The sequence below is a fragment of the Mya arenaria genome, chromosome 5 (assembly GCF_026914265.1).
Source record: "Mya arenaria isolate MELC-2E11 chromosome 5, ASM2691426v1".
Lineage (NCBI taxonomy): Eukaryota > Metazoa > Mollusca > Bivalvia > Myida > Myidae > Mya > Mya arenaria.
The window spans coordinates 67,539,304-67,562,208 of NC_069126.1; the positions used below are offsets into that span (position 1 = coordinate 67,539,304).

At 34.8% G+C, this 22,905-nt stretch overlaps 1 protein-coding gene across 3 annotated transcripts in view; it reads right to left on the reverse strand.

Moving 5' to 3' along the window:
* LOC128233753 (putative nuclease HARBI1) overlaps positions 1–22,700 on the reverse strand; it is a 61,159-nt gene extending 38,459 nt beyond the window's left edge. For all 3 annotated transcript variants that reach the window (XM_052947589.1, XM_052947590.1, XM_052947591.1), the window contains exon 1: positions 22,544–22,700. In XM_052947589.1, the coding sequence (XP_052803549.1) occupies positions 22,544–22,604 (61 nt within the window). In that variant the 5' untranslated portion in view covers positions 22,605–22,700. The remainder of the gene's footprint in view (positions 1–22,543) is intronic.
* Positions 22,701–22,905: the final 205 nt, after the last annotated feature.

The following is a 22,905-nucleotide window of genomic DNA, read 5'->3' on the forward strand; positions in this document are numbered from 1 at the left end:
GTGACCATTTTGTGACAAACAATTTGAAAATTTCGAGTGAGCTTGCAATATTCACTTGTCCAACAAAACTATGTGAATTACGTTACCGTTTTTCAACCACACTCAACAAATCGTATTATTATTCGAATGCAACAAACTATTGCCTGTTTATTGACCTATTTATATGTACTGTAATATATATCGATCAAATTGTTAACCTTTTTAATTGAAAGTATAAATAAATAACATTTAAATATCGACCCCCTAAAATTGGGTGAAAATGTGAATTACGTTAATGGGTATTACATGCTCTCTCTAACACAATATACACACTCTTGATAATCTCGAAATAAAGCTCATACATAGATAAAACGATAACAATAGAACAACAGTTTATCTGTATTCATATGATATCAAGATAACCTTCTATATTACAAAACGTGATTTACGTTACTGTGAATTACGTTACAACGTTTTTGATTAAAGCCAGGGAAATTAATCCCAGGATCAATTGAACGAGGTTTAATGAACATATACACTAAATACTCTTCCCGGTGCGTCGTCTCCAAAAGTTTTGAAGCGGGAAATTATTTGTTTACAAAATTTAAAGTCTGTTTTCAGTGAAGAATAAGGTATGTTTAATGTTTCTTTGATTATTCAATTATTTTTAAACGTGAAACTTCTTTATTGTTCTTTTAATTTAGCATAAGACTAAGATTTTTCATAGTTGTTATTTGTTTGTACGCAGGAAAACATCGAAGGGAGAAAACACATGTTTAAAGTAGTAACGTAATTCACAAAATAGTAACGTAATTCACCAGCATTATTTAATGTTTCAGACCCATGGGGAAAACACGTGCAGAGATTCAAAGGGCATATAGGAAAGAAAGAAAGCCAAAGAAGGTTCTGACTACCTTAAAAAGGAGACAAATCGCGTTAGAGGTTATTATAAACCGACCTCAGAGATTGGGCCTCATAAACTGCCAATTAGACGGGAACGGGTGAGAAAATGCATGCAGCAACATCGGAGGATGTTGAGAACAACCAGCTGCAGACGGATTAAGCGAACAGAATGAACACATCATACATGATGTTTCACATGCAAGTGTTGACGATCAATCCGGGAGGCCATGTGATTCTACTAGTGCTATGAATGAAAGCAGGACGCCGGTCACAGAAGATAGGAGGCTTCTCGTAAATATGAAATTTTGTTCAAGAAGGGGCCAATGGAAGAAAAGTCAATCTTTAAAGAAAGCACAGGTCAATATTAATAAGCTTGAAAGGCAGTTGAGTGAACTAAGAAAGAGAAACAATTCACTTAGAAAGAAAGTACAGAGAACCACTTTCGATTCAAATAGAAGCTGTAATGCATCAGTATCAAGCAAAAAGGGGGGACATTGTAGTCTTGAAGAAGAAGTAAGACAACGACCGTTTTCCGAAGCAAACCTGACACCGAAGAGCAAATCCATTCATGAGCTACGACATTTAGGCATTTCACCGGCAAAACATACAAGACTTGTCAAGAAATTGACATTTCATAACAGCTTAGTGGAAGAGATAAAATCTAGAATAGTTCAAAATCGAGGCAGATCTTGTCAACGCAAAGCCTTAGAGGTGGTCTCTGGAAAGTTGATGAAAAAGTACCGCCTAAGAGCAAAATCAAGCCGTGCCCTGGGAGTAAACAGAGGCCAACTACTGAAAGCAGATATGGGAAAGAGCATTGTAAAACGTCGTCAAGTCCTTGAAAGAACCCAATTGGCCAAAAAGGTAAGAGATTTTCTCGAACGCGATGATAACAGTTCATGTCTACCAGAAAAGAGAGATAGTACAAAAACGAAGACGGGAATGAAGCAAACAAGAGTTTTGAATGATTATATGTATAATCTCCATCTGAAATTAAAAGCGGAAAATCCTGGGGTTAAAATAAGTTTAACCACTTTTTCAAGCTACAGGCCTCGTTACGCCAAATTGGTCCAATATAGCGCACGTAAACAAGTACAACGCTTAAACGAGCGACTACCGCCAGCACACGCAATTTGCCAAATGGATTTCGCCGAGAATTATTCTTGCGGTCACGCTGATGAAATTCAAACGGCATACTTCGATAAATGTTCCGTCACCCTTCACCCGGTTGTTATATACACGAAAAGCTCAGATCAAGACTTGAATCACGAATCCTTCATTTATGTATCAGATACCTAGTCTCACAATAGGGGCACAGTGTACGCATTTATTAAGAGAATTACAGAACGCCTAAAGAATGAACATCCGGGAATCTCCTATGTGCACTACATAACTGATTCGCCCACGTCACAATATAGAAACAAGAATACCATGTATCTCGTGGCAAATCACGTTCGACTCTGGTTTAAACGCATCGTGGCAGTTTTGGGAAGCGGGTCACGGAAAAGGACCATGCGATGGTGTAGGGGGCTCTTCCAAGAGGTTGGCCGATTTAGCGGTCAAGCGGCAAACAGCAGTGATACAGTCAGCAGAAGACTATTATAACTGGGGTAAATCGTTAGCTAACAGTCAGACAAAGTACGCATTTGTGACAAAGGAAGAATGTGACGAAGCCTACAATGAGTTATTGGCAGTTAATGTTAAACCAATCAAAGGTACATTGCAATTGCATAGTGTATTTCCGGTGGGGAACAATGAAATATTTGTAAAGAATACCTCATGCCTTTGTTAAGAATGTTTCACAGACGGGAAGTTCAATGCCAGCTGTGACGGGTGGATCAAGCATACCATTGTACAACAAAGTGGCAAAACCAATGAAACTGACATGCACACAGACATTCAAAATGAACCAGAAGTCATTCTTGACCAGGCAAGAAGGGTCGTATCAAGGCGTCATTCACAGAAAATGAATTTGTTGCAGCCATTTACAACGATTACTGGTACATCGGCAAAGTAGTAAAATACGATCCTTCCGATGATGAACTTCCCTTACAAGTTTCCTTTATGGAACACGGGAAGGGCAAAGTATGTCCAACGTTCAAATGGCCAAACAAAGATGACTCAATTATGATGAGTTCTGATGACATGCTTTGTTCTGTCGGTGAACCAATGCCTTTTGGTTCTAGGAAAATGTACAAAGTAGCGGAGTCTGACATTAATACAGCGATGCCGTTGTTTGACCAGTTTCATAAACGAAAATAGATATCTTTAAACACAGACAACCATTTCGAATATAGAATACTGTTTGAAGAGCATTTTATGAGAATTTAGTTCAGTTTACTCATAGTGTGAATTACGTTACCAAGAAACAAATTTGTGTATCTTGCTGACATTAGTTGCAATTGACTGTTTAAATTTTGAACGTGTGTTTGAATTACTATACTACTATGATTATCTTAAAATAACAAATTAAAATGTTATAAATTGGGATTTTAAAAAGCTGTTAAATACATAACTTAGTGTTACTTTTATAATATAACAAATGTGATCACGACTATACCCACATGTACAGAAAAGTGCAATCATAACAAGTTTTTCTAAAACACGTTTATGCTACATGATGGTTAAAAATATAAAACATATTAATTATGACGCTATTTGAAGTATATGCCTTAGATGTATTGATATTCTGAAATTCATTTCATTTGTGAATTACGTTACCGGCAAAAAGCGTTTTGTGTTTGTAAATTAGCAAAACTTTAATGACTTGTTTGTCAACATTCATGTATTTTATGTAAAGTTATGACTCATTGATCTATTAGATAGTTTCTTTTAACTTGATATTACAAGATTGTGTCATTACTTAAATATGAAACAATGCAGGTTTTATTTCTTTACATTTTGGCTTGAGAATTGAAAAACGACCTATTTTCCATCTGCGTTTCATTATGTCTGTTCAGAAGTGTTCTATAATGTTCACTGTTTTCTCAATGTTTGTTGTTTAATAAAACTCAATGTTATAAATATGTGTTTTTGATGATACAACTCTTTGTAAAACCTGAATTACAATTGATTAGACCCTAAACGTAACGTAAATCACGAGACAAAATCAGTAGGTACTTTCGAGAAATTATAAAATTATGAAAACTTGGTTTTCTTTTACCAATGTTGTTGTTAACGGTGCCTAGACATGTTACAGAAATAACATAACAAGTAAAGATGTAATTGCAATATGTAAATATCATGGGACAATTTTTGGCAAAAATTGCATGACTTAACTCCGTTTTGGCTGATAAACGTATGATAGCATAATGTTTAGAAATGTAACCTGGCATCAACGGGCATTTGGAAGGAGAAGGAATGGTACCTGGCATAAAAATAAATGTTGAATTAGGATGGTTGGTACCTGGTTAAAGCATGGAAAGGATGAACATTTGTACATGCTTTAAACTACAGTGAAAATGAGGAAGACCAGTGTTTATTCGTGACTAAAATGTCCATGCTCATACTGACTACCAGTGTTGTTTTGCATACAAATGGCAACCGACAAACTTAAATCAAAAGTATGTTTTGAAACGTATGGAACGACAATCACTAAGATAGTTTCCACCGTCTTTAATATGGTGAATTAGTGCATAGCGTTATTTAAAGTATGGTCCAGCAGTTTTTAGGCCGATAAAATGACTCTCAGCTGATTGCGTCTCATTACCAAATAGCCAATTATTGATGAAATTTGTGATCATGTTAAAATATCAATGTTCGATATCAATTTCGACCGTACGCACCGTTTGTTTGATGCGATTAAGTGCGAGCGCAGTAAAGAAAGCATTTGTACTCTAAACGGCAGTCGACAACATTAAAAGCTTTGTCAAGGAATTAAATGCTTGGTGTAAACATCTGTAAAGGCCAAATTTGAAATACATTTTGACTATTGACACTTTTATATAAGGTTCGTCATTTCAAAAATTGAAAACTCCTGGCTAATAAAAACTTTAGAGAAATTGTTTAAAATTGATCCGTCCATTACTGACAAATTTCATTATATGACAACATATGGAAAAAGTCTAAACACGTTCAACCGTGTGGTCAAACGAATCATACATTAAATAACTCTGATATTTTTTTTGATTTTTTCCTTTTCATTTCAATCTTAACCTTAACCTACCGTTTCAGCAAAATAATATAAGGTATCATGTGGTTTCCAATGATATAATTGCATTTGACAAGTGATTTGAACAATCATACAGCGTCAATAAATATTTAAATCAACAGGTTATGGTTTAATCTCCTTTCGCATGCAAAACACCATCGCAATGACAGTTATACGTGAAGACATATCTCTTACAGGATTTATGTTGTTTTACCTCCAGTGAGCACTTAATGATCAGTGTTAGCATTTAAAAAAAGTTTGCTTTCCGTTAGGCGTCCGCCCATCCGTTCGTCCACAAGTACTTTGTGAACACTAGCATCACCATTTTTAAAGCAATCCTATATGAACTGAAAGTGAACTTTCATCCGCCGGTGTTCCGATGACCATTCGGTAAACTTAATTTTTAAAAAGCGTGATAATGATGCATGTGTTATATGTATGTGTTGATATTTAACGTTGTGTGTCTGTTCGACTTCATGACTACTTGTTTCCATTGTATAACTGAATATAATATACACCCTTAAAACAGTGTAAAAGGCATGCAGCAATTACGCCAAAGAATCTTTATTCAAATGAATTGTTTTGTTGCAATATACTGCAAACGTTCAACGTAAATATAATAAAGATTGCATGTAATTTGCAAAAAATATTATTTGCGTTTGTTAAGTATAAAATGACCTTTGATTATTGTTTAGGGAGCAGCCTCTGAAAATAATTTGGTAAACATGTAACTTCAAACTTGTGCTGTTTGTGGAGTTTTGTGCTGTTCTTCCATGTTTCTTGTTAGTGTTTTGTTTTTGTTTTTGTGTGCAATGTCTTCGGCGTTTACCCAGTGCCATTAAACCGGGTTTATTTTTAAACTTTTTGCTCTTGTGCTTGTTTCTGTAGTTTTTCACATAAGTAGTGTAATAGAAAATTAAATTTTGCTGACTATAGCTCCGAATATTTGGAAACAACCTGTGACTTCAGCTCATACTGTGTCTTATCGATCCGCTCCCCCGCTTGGCAGACATAACGGACTAATGTTAATGCCAATGACCAGTTATTAATCAGGACATTGAAAGAACAGATACTATTTTATACATATTAAAACATTTCTTAATTTCTTGTTTGAACTGGCACAAAGTTTTTCGATTAAACTTTGCATGATACCTCGCGACTATTTCCTCATGGCTGGAAAAGACACATAAGTCTATTGGAATTTAAAGCTGAGGAAATATTTATTGATCCTGAGTATGCATCATGACTTTTGACAAATATATTTCACTTTTATAGCATTAGGTACCGACTTGTGGATGCATTGGTAATCATATTTCATTGTAATGTGTGTCATTTAAGTCACGTTCTTAATAATTGTTTATTAATAAAATTCATACAACTTTTACTTGTTTGTCTGATAGCAGTAATTTACTTCCAATTTGTTTTTGAATTATATCTTTAATCCTAGTATAGGTAATCAGTAAGTGGTAGATGTTACACTTAACACTATTCTTACAATCCATCAAGAACAAACCTTTAGCCGTTTAATGATCATGATTATGCTATGGGTATAACATGTATGAGCATATAGGTAGGCTTTGTCTGATGATTGTCTGTGTACAATTGTTTTACCCTGAATAAGTATGTGCTATTTCTCCGGCTGGATATTTTAAGGTTGTATTTGAATTAAAGATACCTATGAACTGAGAATGCGTTAAACCAAGTGACCTCCTGTTTTTACTAACGATTTCAAGGTGGTAAATGAACATTTATTACTAAAGATGATTGAGTTTGGAAAAGAAAATGTGATTTTATTGTCGTGTCTATACTTAACATTCGTGGCTGTATGTTAGTCCTAAAAACTGTGTCTGTTAACGAAATCGTAGGTTAAGGCTACTACAAATACCTGCATTTTCCATGTTAAAAATGTAAATACTCATAAACGGCTTAGAGAGAAGTAATTTTTACATCAGATATATGATTGGACGAAACAAAAACTGAATAAAATCTAAAATTGTCATTTTGCTCAGGAATTAAACATTAAAACCGTTGCATTGAACATGTACACACTTTTCTAACACTCCACAACTCGGCCGTATTGATATTATGCAAGCGTCTCGTATTAAGGACACAGATTGAGCCACCTTAAACATGAAATCAATACAACGCCATATTCCTTCCTCGCCGACGGTTTGTTATTCTGTTTACAAGTGACAATTTTATATCAGCTACATACGGAAGTTAATACACCTCAAAACCTGTGTACAGTAAGTGCAACTCTTTCATTCACTTTTAAATTAATTGCATGTTAATTTATATATGAGACAAACAATTATTAAAAGTATTTGTCAGTATTAGCTCTGTTATTTGTCTCCATAATCATTGTTGAAACTCTTATTTGATGACCCATATTGCAAAACAAAAATGTTGTTTTTTATCACACCGGTTAAAATAATATAAAGCCGTTGACCGTTCATCTGTGGACCTGGTCAATACTGGAATTTACTGTGTGGTGTCACCTAGTGATAAACAGGGCGAAAGTTCCTGTGCTTTTATTATGTTAAATTAATTTAGGACATGGGGACCTATAGACATACAATCTCCAATCACTAAATATACCTTGTGTGTTCAAAGTTCATGGTCATGCACGTACTAAGCAAATAACGAATTTCTGATTGTATTTCTTCATTCGGTGCATTTACACGAAAGAGATTTAATTCTCATTTACTTCATTATATATGCAAAAAGCCAGCGGAAAAGGAAGTACTTTTCGATGCAAGCAGGTACATAAACCATAGTCTGAGTATTCAAAACATCTTTTTTCAGTAGGTAAAAAAACAACAACAAAAAACGTAATATACCTGATACAAGCCACTACAGCACGTTAATTTTTATTTAATCATAAATCTAATAATAACCCATCTTTATTACATCTTATACACGTGTTTTCGACATTTCATGGACTTTTGAGAAAAATTGAATGTTTACGTTTATAGGTTATGGGTAAGGGAAATATTATTTCCTTTATCAATTTTGACTACAGACATTAGAGCAACAAAACACGTCCAAGAGGGCTTATCCTTTTATGGTTCTTTATTCCTCAATTAACACTAATTTTGCTAAAGGAAAAATTGTCAGTTTACCTGCTATAACTGTCCCAAAAAAATATTGCCCAACAGAAAGATAGTATTGTATTCATTTGACTTAATTATCACATTAATTATAAATTTGATCGCTCGACATGCTTCGGGTCTGACCACGTATTATTTTATAAATGCATTTTAACAAACACTATTCCGAACTTTAATTGGAACAAATTTATAAATACATTTCTATTACTCAAATTACGACACTTTTACTCATCAAAAACAGTTTGCGATTGTTTGACCTAGCGAGATAATCTGTTTTGTTCAAATACCTGATTTACTTTATTCATTTATTGGCCAAAATTGAGTCAAAAGAAGTCATTATATTTCTGTCTTAAAATTTGAGATAATCATTTTTGTTAATGAACAAACGGCCGTGAATTACACAAACAACAACAATAACTTAAACGAGCCCCAATTCATAAACCAGAAGGTACTTTAAGTATGAGTTTTGTTGTTTATGCAGCCAATGTTGAGCCACTTTGTTTTCATTGCATTATCGATCTACGATCCAGGTCAACATTATTTTTAATGTTGTTTTACTTTTATTGTCGATATACGATTTATGATCTAGGTCAACAATGCATTGTCGATCTACGATCTACGATCTCCAGGTCAACATTATTTTTGATATTGTTTTACTTTTATTGTTGATCTGCGATTGATGATCTAGGTCAACAATGCATTGTCGATCTACGATCTACGATCCAGGTCTCCAATGTTTTTATTTTTACGTTGATGTACGATCTACAAGCTACGCGCCAACTTCGCGATTGTTTTTTCCAGCGTTCCTACGAATGTCAAATCGACACCTGTCCCTTACCATAATGAAACTCTATGGCATGTGGCCACTTTATACTAAGCAATAATGTACCATTAATATCGGCGAAATGTCATGATAATACAATATATATATATATATATATATATATATATATATATATATATATATATATATATATACAGACAAATACTCTTTGGTCCTAATTGACCACTATTAGAGGGACTGACACTGAATTTTCTGTGTCTAAATTCGCGTCGTCGTCGGTATATTTGGATTCTTAGTTATATCTCAAATTCACTCATACAGATGATTTCATACTCCGGCTATACGACAATTAATTAAAGCATCTCTGTAAGATCACCAATACAAATAATAAACTCTAATTGACATTATAGTTCTGTTGGCAATTTTTGGCTTTTATCATATCTTAAAATCATAATTAAAATTGACATAATTCTTAACATTTGTGTAAAAAGCAGTCGGACACGCTTTACACTACCAACCACGCGTTTTTGCACATTTCGCACATCGCCGAGATTTCCTTACCGCGGACGTTATCTTTTTGATCTGAATGTATGGATTTTGAATAAAAGAGTCACATTAAGAAACATTCAATATTTCATCGACATAATCATCAAGTTTGGGGGATGAGATTATTTTCTCTTGCAACCGAGTGAAATCATTTAGCGAGCACGGTTCAATTAAAATGTTCATTCTTCTATTTGAAGCATCTTTACCTGTTAAAATACCTTCACCCCGGTAAACCGCAGCGCGGCGATACGTCGACTTCGTGTTTTCGGAAGTCGTAAGCGATAGCAGCAGATGAACGCGGCGAAGACGCGCACCACCGCGATGACTACCATGGAATATTTCGCGGCTATCCGCGATGACGCAATATCTCCCGTGGAGGCAACGCGTTTTTTGCAAAACAAAACGAGTGGGAAGTAGTGTGTGCCCACAATACAAGTTATGCCTCTGATTGCATTTGGTTAAATGAATTGACGTTCATGTAAATATTCTTAGTTATATTTCAAAGTTGTTTGAATAATTGACATGTGACATCCCCATAGTTTTCGAAGCCATAACATAATTAAAACAAATAACTCCATAAGATGCTTTTGACATAAATGTTTTCGGAAAGTAAGGGATTTCAAGGTATATCCCAGAAACCTGTTCATTGAATTTATTTGATACTTCACACATCTTGGCCAATAGAAACAAGAGCACCGCGAAACGGAGCATTATACGCCCGAAGAAGATTCGGCTTGAGGTCCTTTTAATGTAGTGATAATTTGTATAAAGTTATTTGAAAATCGCTTTATTAGTTACCAAGTTATGGCCCGGACACGGAATTGCTAACGGACGAGTAACAAAGATGTGGCCCGGACACAGAATTGCTAACGCCCCCATGGTGATTCTAGTCTTTGAGGTATGGACCTGGAAATTGCGCGCGACACATCCTTTTAATGTAGTGATGATCTGTATAAAGTTATTTGAAAATCGCTTTATTAGTTACCAAGTTATGGCCCGGACACGGAATTGCTAACGGACGAGTTATAAAGATGTGGCCCGGACACAGAATTGCTAACGCCCCCCCATGGTGATTCTAGTCTTTGAGTTATGGCCTGGACATGGAATTGCTAACGTCCCCTCCCCCATGGTGATTCTAGACTTTGAGGTATGGACCTGGAAATTGCATGTGACACATCCTTTTAATGTAGTGATGATTTGTATTAAGTTATTTGAAAATCACTTTATTTGTAACAAAGATGTGGCCCGGACACAGAATTGCTAACGCCCCCCATGGTGATTCTAGTCTTTGAGGTATGGACCTGGAAATTGCGCGGACGCATCCTTTTAATGTTATGATGCTTTGAATAAAGTTATTTGAAAATGACTTTATAAGTGACCAAGTTGTGGCCCGGACACGGATTTGCTAACGCACCGCCATGGTGATTCTAGTCTTTGAGGTATGGACCTGGAAATTGCGCGCGACACATCCTTTTAATGTAGTAATGATTTGTATAAAGTTATTTGAAAATCGCTTTATTAGTTACCAAGTTATGGCCCGGACACGGAATTGCTAACGGACGAGTAACAAAGATGTGGCCCGGAAACAGAATTGCTAACGTCCCCCCATGGTGATTCTAGTCTTTGAGGTATGGACCTTGAAATTGCGCGCGACACATCCTTTTAATGTAGTGATGATTTGTATAAAGTTATTTGAAAATCGCTTTATTAGTTACCAAGTTATGGCCCTGACACGGAATTGCTAACGGACGAGTAACAAATATGTGGCCCGGACACAGAATTGCTAACGCCCCCCATTGGTGATTCTAGTCTTTGAGTTATGGCCTGGACATGGAATTGCTAACGTCCCCCCCCCCATGGTGATTCTAGACTTTGAGGTATGGACCTGGACATTGCATGTGACACATCCTTTTAATGTAGTGATGATTTGTATAAAGTTATTTGAAAATCACTTTATTTGTAACAAAGATGTGGCCCGGACACAGAATTGCTAACGCCCCCATGGTGATTCTAGTGTTTGAGGTATGGACCTGGAAATTGCGCGCGACACATCCTTTTAATGTAATGATGCTTTGAATAAAGTTATTTGAAAATGACTTTATTAGTGACCAAGTTGTGGCACGGACACGGATTTGCTAACGCACCGCCATGGTGATTCTAGTCTTTGAGGTATGGACCTGGAAATTGCGCGCGACACATCCTTTTAATGTAGTGATGATTTGTGTAAAATTATTTGAAAATCGCTTTATAAGTTACCAAGTTATGGCCCGGAAACAGAATTGCTAACGCCCCCCCCCATTGTGATTCTAGTCTTTGAGGTATGGACCTGGAAATTGCGCGCGACACATCCTTTTAATATAATGATGCTTTGTAAAAAGTTATTTGAAAATCACTTTATTAGTGACAAAGTTGTAACGCCCCCCCATGGTGATTCTAGTCTTTGAGGTATGGACCTGGAAATTGCGCGCGACATATCCTTTTAATGTAATGATGCTTTGTATAAAGTTATTTGAAAATGACTTTATTAGTGACAAAGTTGTGGCCCGGACACGGAATTGCTAACGCCCCCCCCCCCCCATGGTGATTCTAGTCTTTGAGGTATGGACCTGGAAATTGCGCGCGACACATCCTTTTAATGTAGTGATGATTTGTATAAAGTTATTTGAAAATCGCTTTATTACTTACCAAGTTATGGCCCGGACACGGAATTGCTAACGGACGGACAGACGGACAGACGGACAGACAGACGGACAGACGATGGAGGCCATAACATAATACGACCCTTCGGGCGTATAAAAAGGAAACTGATGTTAAAGCAAACTGAAATCACTTTTACAAGAGCGACATTGAACTCATTCATATGATACTAATGTCATTGGGCTTCCGCCTTATTCGTACATAACACACCCTGTCCAATTCAGCCATAAACACTTCCTGATCGGATTCTGAATTGTATGCAACTTTATCAGTGTAAAAGTGTTCAATTCAAATCGGTATGTTAAATAAAAATCGCTATTTCGCTAGTTCACAAACTTTATAATCGAAAGTAGCTTTATTTTTTCTAAAAGAATCAATCAGTTATAAAGTAGAAAGAAAAAGAGAGCTCACGGTAAAGGGAATCATCACTAGAGCTGAGTGTTCGAAATATAAAGCGGTTTTAAAAGCTAGTTTACACGAATGCGTTGCACGTTTCATTGTTCATTTTATCGATACATCGCCAATCTATGTACCATGAAGCAATTTCTACTTGCTAATATTGTTGGAACTTATCTATTATTGTTTTTGTTTATGAATTATATCATATGTATAAGTAATCATTTAATCGATGTATTTGGTCTCAAGATGAAGATAAACGGCTTGCATTTATCTGACAAGTCTGATACTCCACTTCTTATTGTCGTTTTGAGTCGTTTTACATCCTATTTTTTATTTGCTATACATGTAGTTATTTAACATTTAAAATACGACAAAAAATAAAGGATTTAGTGTTATATTTTTCGAGCTGTACACTATAAAATAATCGTGGTTTGTTAAGATGTTGAACGCAGTGCATTTTTGATGACTTTTTGTCGATTGGTTATAACGTCAATGAAATTCTCAGTAGTTTAGCTATCATTTATGTAATAACAGCACATCTGCAAATCCATTGTTTTTGAGTTTAGTTAATGATTGTAGTATTTAGGTAAATATTAATCCAAAATTTATTTAGATCTGTTCGCATGTTGTGTTTTGTAACGTAACGTTACGGGACTCTCAAAGTGTCCAACTAAACTTAAAACAAAACGATGAGTTCCAAGTCCATATTTGTTATTAAGATTTACAATTTCAAGATATTTATTTAGAAAATCTTAGATACGAGAAAGTAAAAAGCTTCGTCTGCTCCCCAGAAACAATCTAACTATATTACATGTGAGTCCATCTCAGCTTCTTTTCTTCACCGGACTATCTAACACGGAGAAATTTTCCAAATAAAAACCAAGACAAATATACATTTAATTCACAGATAATTATTTAATAAAAGTAACGTTTATTTTCCCATTACGTTACAGATTTAAGTTCTTGCAGGACAAAACTGCAAGGTTTAGGGTATGGGAAAGTGTTATTTTATTTGTTTAAAACGGTATTCGACGGAGGCACATAGCTTTTCTTTAAACCCACGATTGTATGTCCATTTGATGAAAGTTGACATTGAATCTGACCATGTTTGGTTGAATTGATTCAATACAAATTGTATTATGTTTTTGCTCTATAAGATGTGTTGACTTTTTTAAAAAAAAGAGACTTCCACAAATGAGGAACATTTATTAATATCATTTAAACCACCTTAATCTAACAGTTAAACATTCAAGCCGGTATTCTAAGTTTATATGATATTGGTTGAGGTCTGCATATAGAATATACGCTAGAGTGGATGTTCTGGATTGAGTTATTCTGCGAAAGAAATTCAATGTTTAAAAGACAGTTTATATTTTCTGGAACGACAAAAGCCTCGCAGGAGTAAGTTTGTATATACCTTATTGTATGGTCAAATAGTTTAATCGGTAGTCAACTTGGTACTTCTAGATTATCTATTTGTTTGCACGGAAGACGCATCCCTGCATTGGATTGTTCGTCAAGTGGAATATTGTTTTGTTAAATGTTTTAAAGTATACAGATATATATATATATATTTATTCTAAACCTTATTCATACGACCAATCGTAGACGCCATCTTGAACCACGTGACCGTTCTATATATATTTCCGTATTGGGACGCACGCGCGTACAAAAATTCAATATTTTTTCCGTATTTTACGAATCACAGGTCCCATGTTAAACCTATGATAAAGACAAAAAACCGGGAAAATGTTACGAATGTTAAATTCGAATCAACAGGCGCTCTAGATAAAGCGTTACGACGAAGGTTCTGTTATTATCGGATCAATATTGTCGTTTGTAAACACGGACATTATAATAATAATAATAATAATAATAATAATAATAATAATAATAATAATAATAATAATAACAGTTATTTTTATTATTATTATTATTTATTATTATAATTATTATTTTTATTATTATTATTAAGATTCATCCTCTTCTTTTTCTTCTTCTTATTGTTATTATTATTATTATTATTATTATTATTATTATTATTATTATTATTATTATTATTTAACATTGTTCGGTACAATACGAAATATATTTGGACGAGTACACAGCTTGGAAAGTCATATTGGACGAGTCGCTAAAAACCTATAAATATATATACATATTCATGATTTATAGTAAATTCCATTTCTTGTTCTAATTAACCGGTTTCTTTACTTACATCCTGCCTAACTGCTATCGAGTTTCACGTGAAAAAAATACTGTAGCAAAGTTTATGAGAATTCTGGAATCATCTCTTTTGGTTCATCAACAATTCTTTAGAATTAATTAATGATTTTGAAAGAAGACGATATAAGGTCTCAGTGCTTAATACTGATGACTTTTCAATGCCTTATACATCTATTCAACAATATTTAGTAACAAACAAATTGACACCTCTTATCGAACAAAATATTTTTGCTAGGTAGAAAACTACATATATGGCAGTTAATGATTAAAACGCTTTTTTACCAATGATCGCTCAGATAAATATATATATTTGACATGCACAGATGTCATTGAAGTATTAAATTTCGTACTGAATATTTTTTTCTTATATTCGAAAAATGTTTATTTAAACAAACAATAGGCATTCCAATGGGTGCCAACTATGCACCTTTACTTGCAGCCCTTTTTTATACTGCTATGAAGGTGAATATATGTTGATAATATCTAAGTGTGGAGATCTCGCCCTTGTTGATATATTCAAAAGCACTTTTATATACATTGACGATATTCTAAGTTTGGATACTCCGGTATTTACAGATAACATTAAATCGGTATACCCTTCACAATTGGAAGTTAATAAATCTAATACATCCGATTAAAGGCATCATATTTAGATCAGCAACGAAGTAAGGGAAGATAAAGTGAAATTCAATCTTTATGATAAACGTGATGATTTTAACTTTAAAATAATTAATTACCCTTCTTTAGATGGAGATGTTTCCTAGATTCACCACCATAGGATTTCGTTTTGCACAGTTGATACGATTCGCGAGAATATGTAAAAAAAAATCAGCTCTCACAATAAGCCTATGACGGAAAAACTTCTAAAACATGGTTTAAAATATCACAAATTAAGGAAAAAATTCTCAAAACTTGTAAATGGTCATTAAAATATTATATAAAAGTACAATAGTAGTCTTAAATCACTGATTGATACTAGTATTGCTCATCCCTATTTTTATGGCGATGTTTTAAAGAAAACTCGTAAAATTAAATTGATTCTAGCAGGTAGTTGGGCAGATAGACTCAATGAATTACTTGGATTATATTTAAGCCGTGGATATAACGGCAATAATTTGAAGAGTACTTGCCTTCTAGTTTTTGAAGATGAATTCCTAAAAAAATGAACGTTGAATACAAAGTTCTTACATAACTAAACTTCCAGTCCTTGATTTTATGAAATATTTGCGGATTCAAGTTATATTTCAAACCGTCCTTGGCTGGCTAGGAAGGCTGTGTGTGATGCTCATAGTTTTAAACAATAACTGCATCATATCTTTGAGTTTTTGCATTAGGTACTCTGAATTGTATTCCTTCATCTGCAGATAGAGTTGGCATCCATTATCATTGAAGAACTTGGGGTTTACCTATTAGTTTATTATTATTTGTTTTATTATTAAGTTTCCTCAAGGTAATGCATACTTTGATAATATTTACTTTTTACGTTTTTACTATATTCTGGATTGTTGGGATAAGAGTGAGGTTTGTGCACGTAAACTGGTTTAAACAATGTACATTTCACTGACCGTTCCAAGGCGGTACCTAGCAATCCTCGATAAACATACCTAGTTTGTTATATAATATATATGCACTGTGTTGTTTGTGGAGTACATTGCTGTTGTTCCATGTTTCTTGTTTGTGATTTGTTTTTTGTGTTCTATTTGTTTCTGTAGTTTGTGCACATAAGTATTAAACAAAAACAAATAAACAAACAAATGCTAACGAAAGAAACGTGATACTGAAGGACACGTTGGGGTATTTTAATAGTAACTGCATGGACAATATAAATTATAGAGATAACTGTCTAGTATTAAAAATATATTAATTTTCTGTTCGGAATAAATCGTATTTACGATAATTACCATATATGGGGGGGGGGGGTATTTCCGACTATTACCATATATGGTAATAGTCAGTGGGTTTATATAACCAAACGGCTGGTATAAAAGCCGTTTGTCCACGTGTTTTCGTCATTCGAGGTTGTACCGGGCCAGTTAAACCATCAGAAAATTGGTGTATTGTATTATGGCAAGCGACGAAGAAGGCGGCGGAGTTGCACGTGGAAACGGTAAGTCCTCGGGGGACTCAGCAATTGAAGCTTTTTCGTTGTTTAAAACATATCTTGACAGTCAATTGAAGGACTTTAAACAGGATTTGTGTAGTATTAAAACTAGCAAAGACAAAAAACCAAAACTTAAAAGTGAATCAAATAAACATTAGTTTGAATTTAATTCAGAAATTCAGGAATGCTTGGAAAGGGCTTTGTGTAAGAACTTACCTGAAGGAGTTCAGGAAATTTTACAAGATTTACTTTCTAAAGTTAAGCACAGGAATAAATTAATTCAAGTGGCAGATTGTTCCCCCGGGGGCTGGTTGACAGTGAATGAGTATGAAAAGCCACTACTTGGTTCAGATAGCGATGACGAAAAAAGGCTTAGACAAGCTGAAACCAGGGCTATCAAAAAGATCAAAACTTCCAAGCCTTCTACAGATAACAAATTTAATCCTTATAAGCGTTCTTCTGCAATTGCGAGCGCCACCACCGGAAGTCAGTGGCAGCCACGTCAACAAGAGGGATGGTCATTCGACACAGCAGTCCTTTCGTGCCCAGCGTATCAGCACCGGCAACGACATCTGCTTCTCGTGCGGTCAGCGAGGGCAATTCCGGAGGGATTGCCGCGCAAACGAAGGCGCTCCACGTAGAGTCAACTATTACTACGCCGACAGGTCCAGAGACGCAGCGGCAACCACACAGCCCAAGACAGAATATAAATGATGAGTATTCTTTTGACTGTTTGTTTGATAGAGATTTCTTTGTGTATGAAGAAAATAGTTTTATACCAGATTGTTCAAGTGAAACCAAAAATGTTAAGGGTAGATTAAAATCCCACATAGATTTTTGGAAACAAATCGGCGCAAATCAAGATATTGTTGATGTTATAGATAATGGTTACAAATTACCATTTTTTGAGGTGCCGGAACCTTCTTTTGCGAGAAATAATAAGTCCGCTTTGGATAATATAGATTTTGTAAACTCTGCTGTAAACGAATCGTTACAAAAGCATTGTATTGTCGAGACACCTTTTGTTCCGCATACAGTGAATCCCTTGAGTGTTGCTATAAACAAACAAGGCAAAAAACGATTGATCTTGGATCTCAGAAAAATAAATAAATTTTTGTGGAAAGAAAGTTTTTCTTTTGAAGATTGGAAAACGGGTTTAGAGTATTTTGAAAAAGATTCCTACAGTTTTAAGTTTGATTTAAGTCAAGGGTATCATCACATAGATATTTTTGCGGCTCATCAGACATTTTTAGGTTTTTCTATAAAGGGGAAATATTATAGTTTCACGGTGTTGGCTTTTGGATGCAGTACTGCCCCTTTTATTTTTAGTAAAGTGTTGAGAGAAATGATCAAAAATTGGCGAATAAACGGCATTAAGATTGTAATGTTTCTAGATGATGGATGGGGCACAAATAAATCGTTAGAAAGGACGCTGACAGATGCTTCATTTGTACAGGATAGTCTCATTAAGGCTGGTTTCATCATAAACAACGAAACGTCAGTTTGGAATCCAGTTCAAAGCCTTGAATGGATAGGTATATTTTGGAATAGTATAGCATTTTGTATAAGTATTCCGGAAAGGAGAGTACTAGATTGTTTATCAAACATTGAACACAATCTTAGAAATTACAGTTCAGTCACAGCGAGATGTTTAGCAAAATGCGTTGGCAAAATTATTTCTATGAAACCAGTTTTAGGCAACATTGTGAGGTTAATGACTAGGTTTTTATATATTTTGATAGAAAGCCGTAGTTCTTGGGACGTTTGTATGAAAATTCCTGAAGGACACCCGTTTCGTAAGGAATTGGAATTTCGGCAGTTGAATTTACAGAAATCTAACGTTAGATTTCTAGCTCCGTATTCGCCAGTTGGAGTGTTAGTGTATTCCGACGCTTCCCATTCGGGTGCGGGCGCTTATGTAGTGAATTGTAGAAACAGCGTTTTTCGCTCTATATGGTCGGAAGAGGAAGTAGTCAAAAGTTCTACTTTTAGAAAACTAAGGGCTGTCAAACTTGCATTAGATGTTTATGGCAATATGTTAAATGGTAAAACGGTAAAATGGTTTTCTGATTCCCAGGTTCAGTGTGGAAGTACCAAAGTAGAGTTACAACAAGAATCTTTACGCATATTTGACATTTGCTTGAAGTTTAAGATAGATCTGCGTATTCAATGGATTCCGAGAGAGTCAAATGAAGTTGCGGATAATATAAGCAAACTATCCAACACTGATGAGTGGGAAGTCACCGACGAGTTTTTTAGTTATGTAGATAGTATTTGGGGACAGCATGATGTAGATCGCTTTGCTACATACAAAAACAGGAAAACCAAGAGATACAATTCCTTGTTTATGGACTATGAGTCGGAAGCAGTAGACTGTTTTACTCAAGATTGGGGTAATGACAATAATTGGCTGGTGCCACCCATATGTCTAGTTTCTAAGGCCATTTTGCATGTTTTGCATTGTAATGCATCTGCTACGCTTATTGTTCCTAAGTGGCCTAGTTCGGCCTTTTGGCCTATGTTGTTCAATGCTAATTATGTCCAGAAAGATTACGTTCGTGACATTATGGAATTTGGCAAAGGGCAAAACATTTTTACACACAATGGTAACAAGAAATGCGTTTTCAATTCTAGAAGGTTTTCTAGTAAGGTATTGGCAATTAGAATCGTTGCAAATGTTTAAGGTATTCTTAGTATAAGCGTTCGTTGATATACTGGGTCAACGTACGTGTTCGCTGTTTGTGCGCGTTATTTAGCTTGATGTATGTTGTAATCATATTTAAATGCAGCGTATTTTGTTTTGGTATACAGAGCGACATTCAGTAAAGTTTTCAGTTTGTTTTAGTTATAAAGTTGTTTTGACGTTGTTGTAAGATGATGTGTTGCTCACAAGAGTAATTAGTATGAAATTAATGCGAATGTTTTGGTTCATGACGAGATACGTTTCTGAAGGCGATTATTTGCTCATGACGAGCGATGATTATGCTTGCGATCGTTTGCTCACGAGGAGTGACTAATATGAATGTGATTAATTGACATGACAAGTGAGGGTTTGCCTATGATGAGAGGTGTCTATGAATTGAATCGTTTGCTCATGATTCTATGCTTATGATGACAAGTTTGCTCATGGCGAGCGTTGTCTCGGAATGAGACGGAATTTGCTTACGTCGAGCGTTGTCTCGGAATGAGACGGAATTTGTTACGTCGAGCGTTGTCTCGGAATGAGACGGATTTTGCTCATGGCGATCGTTGTCTCGGAATGAGACGGATTTTGCTCATGTCGAGCGTTGTCTCGGTATGAGACGGTTTTTGCTCATGGCAAGCGTTGTCTCGGAATGAGACGGATTTTGTTCATGGCGACCGTTGTCTCGGAATAAGACGGATTTTGTTCGTTATGGTGGTACTAGTTTAAAGAGGCGTAACTATTATATCTTGGCAAAATTATCATTGCAATACTATTACTTATTGAATAACATATTCTCAAAAGTATGTGTATGTACATTTTTCAGATGTTTTCAAAATAGGCATTTGGAAGGATTTTGACTCGTTTCCGGTTCACCCGGATTTAATATCTTCTCATGAAAATATTAAGAAATTGGGTCAAAAAACAAAATCTGAAAATACTATCAAAAGTTACGAAAATCATTTCAAACTGTTTTGCAAATGGTGTAACAAATACGAATTTACAGCAGTTCCAAGTACAGATTACACTGTTGCATTATATTTGTCATCTATGGAAAATAGAATTTGTTCGGAATCAAAATTAAATGCAATTGTTTATAGCATTTCCTATGCCCATAAAATCAGTGATTTTGTTGATCCTTGTTCTTCCAGTTTAGTGCGTAATGTCAAAGAAGGTATTTTGAGATCAGTTGGTAAAACACACATATCAAAGGAACCAATTAGAAAAAACGATATTGTTAATATTGTTAAATATTTTGGGAACGATTCTTGTCTGATAAACAAACGTTTTGTGACCATGTCAGTTTTGAGTTTTTTCGGGTTTTTCAGATTTAGCGAGGTAGTTTCCTTAAGATGTTCTGATATTGTTTTTAAAGAAGATTGCATAGAAGTGCTGTTAAGACAATCAAAGACTGATCAATATAAAAAGGGAAACATCGTTATAATTGCCAAGACAGATAACGATATTTGTCCAGTGAATTGTTTACGAATGTACATGGATTCAGCTCAGCTTTCAGAAGATTCAGATGAATTTTTGTTTAGTAACGTTTATTTTTCCAAGAAAGATAATACACATAGATTAAGAAAGGGGAAGCATATTTCATATACAACAGCAAGAGAAATATTTGTTAAAAATCTTACAATTTTAGGATTAGATAGTTCTAAATACGGATTGCATTCGTTTAGGTCGGGAGGTGCGACAACAGCTTCTGAAAGGGGCGCACCAGATAGATTAATTAAAAAACATGGTCGATGGAGATCAGAGATTTCTAAAGATATTTACATCAGGGAAAGTGAAAAATGCAAGAAGTCAGTTACTTTAAAGTTGAGTAACTAAAATAATGTTTATACAAATGGGGTTTTTCCCGTTCTTTTTCATTCGATAAATGTATTGGCCCGGTATAGACCACTCCTATACAGTCGTTGTTTTATACTTTATGAGGTTAATAAATAAATAATTTATGTTTGGCTGAAAGTATTGAAAGAAAACATAAATATATTTATTTTCTGTTCGGAATAAATCGTATTTACGATATACGGGGGGGGGGGGTATTTCCGACTGTTGCCATATATGGTAATGGTCAGTGGGTTTATATAACCAAACGGCTGGTATAAAAGCCGTTTGGCCACGTGTTTTCGTCATTCGAGGTTGTACCGGGCCAGTTAAACCATCAGAAAATTGGTCGCCCTGCCGCCCACCCTCGATGTTCTTTATGTTTATGTGTTTCATTAGAAATACCATGTTTATCAAGAATATGTTAATAACTTTTGTATCTTTTCAGATAAACAATTTTGTTTCGTTTCGGATGAAAGTTGGGTGTGCATGACATACTTGTTAAGTCTGAGAGAAGAGGTTTCATGGACATTTACAAAGTTACATGTGAAATGTGTTTTTGTTTTTCTTTTCATTTTACTATGTATAAGTGCATGGACACAATATGCCATATTCAGTGGTCAATTTTTTCCTCATGAAACCATTGCGTGTATGATCATTTAATAAATGTATTGGCCCGGTATAGACCACTCCTATACAGTCGTTGTTTTATACTTTATGAGGTTAATAAATACATAATTTATGTTTGGCTGAAAGTATTGAAAGAAAACATAACATAATATATACGAGTATGTACCTAAGTTAATTCAATGCACTGAGAAATATAACTGCCAACTGTCATTGCGTAATGATTAAGTTATGTTTCAAGTTACATCCTCTCTCAAATCGAACACTAGAACAATAACTCAAGCATTTCAATATAATAATAACTATCACATTAAGACGTATAACATAGGAGTAACTGTCTTATTTCCAACGGCTGTCTGGATTCATTCATAGTTGCAAATAGTTTTAACATTGAAGGCGCTCTAGTTAACAAAAACATTTTATATTTGAAATGAACGTAATAAAATGAAAAAAACATTACAACAATTTCTCCATTTAAATTGGTATGCAATGAAATTTTTCTTACCGAATGTCTTGAGAAGTGATAAGAGGCACAAACACATAATTGTCTTCTTATTCAATTTCATTATGTAATAAGAAACTTCTGATGTATCCAACTTTAAGGGAACATTAATTTGCTTATTTCACGTGGATCAATTTTGTCTTGATGTCCTTATACTTGAATAAAGAGAACGAAAAATGACAAGTTTACTTCCTCATTGATTCGTTTATATCGGGTGTGTGTGTTTGCGATGTCAGTTATATATCTTCCGTCAATATTTTACACTGACAAGCATGTTTAAAATGTTTGCTAACTATATTGAAATAAACTGATCTAATTCAGGCTTCTTAATTTATATAATCTGGCTATTTGCTTTTTTTCTTAAC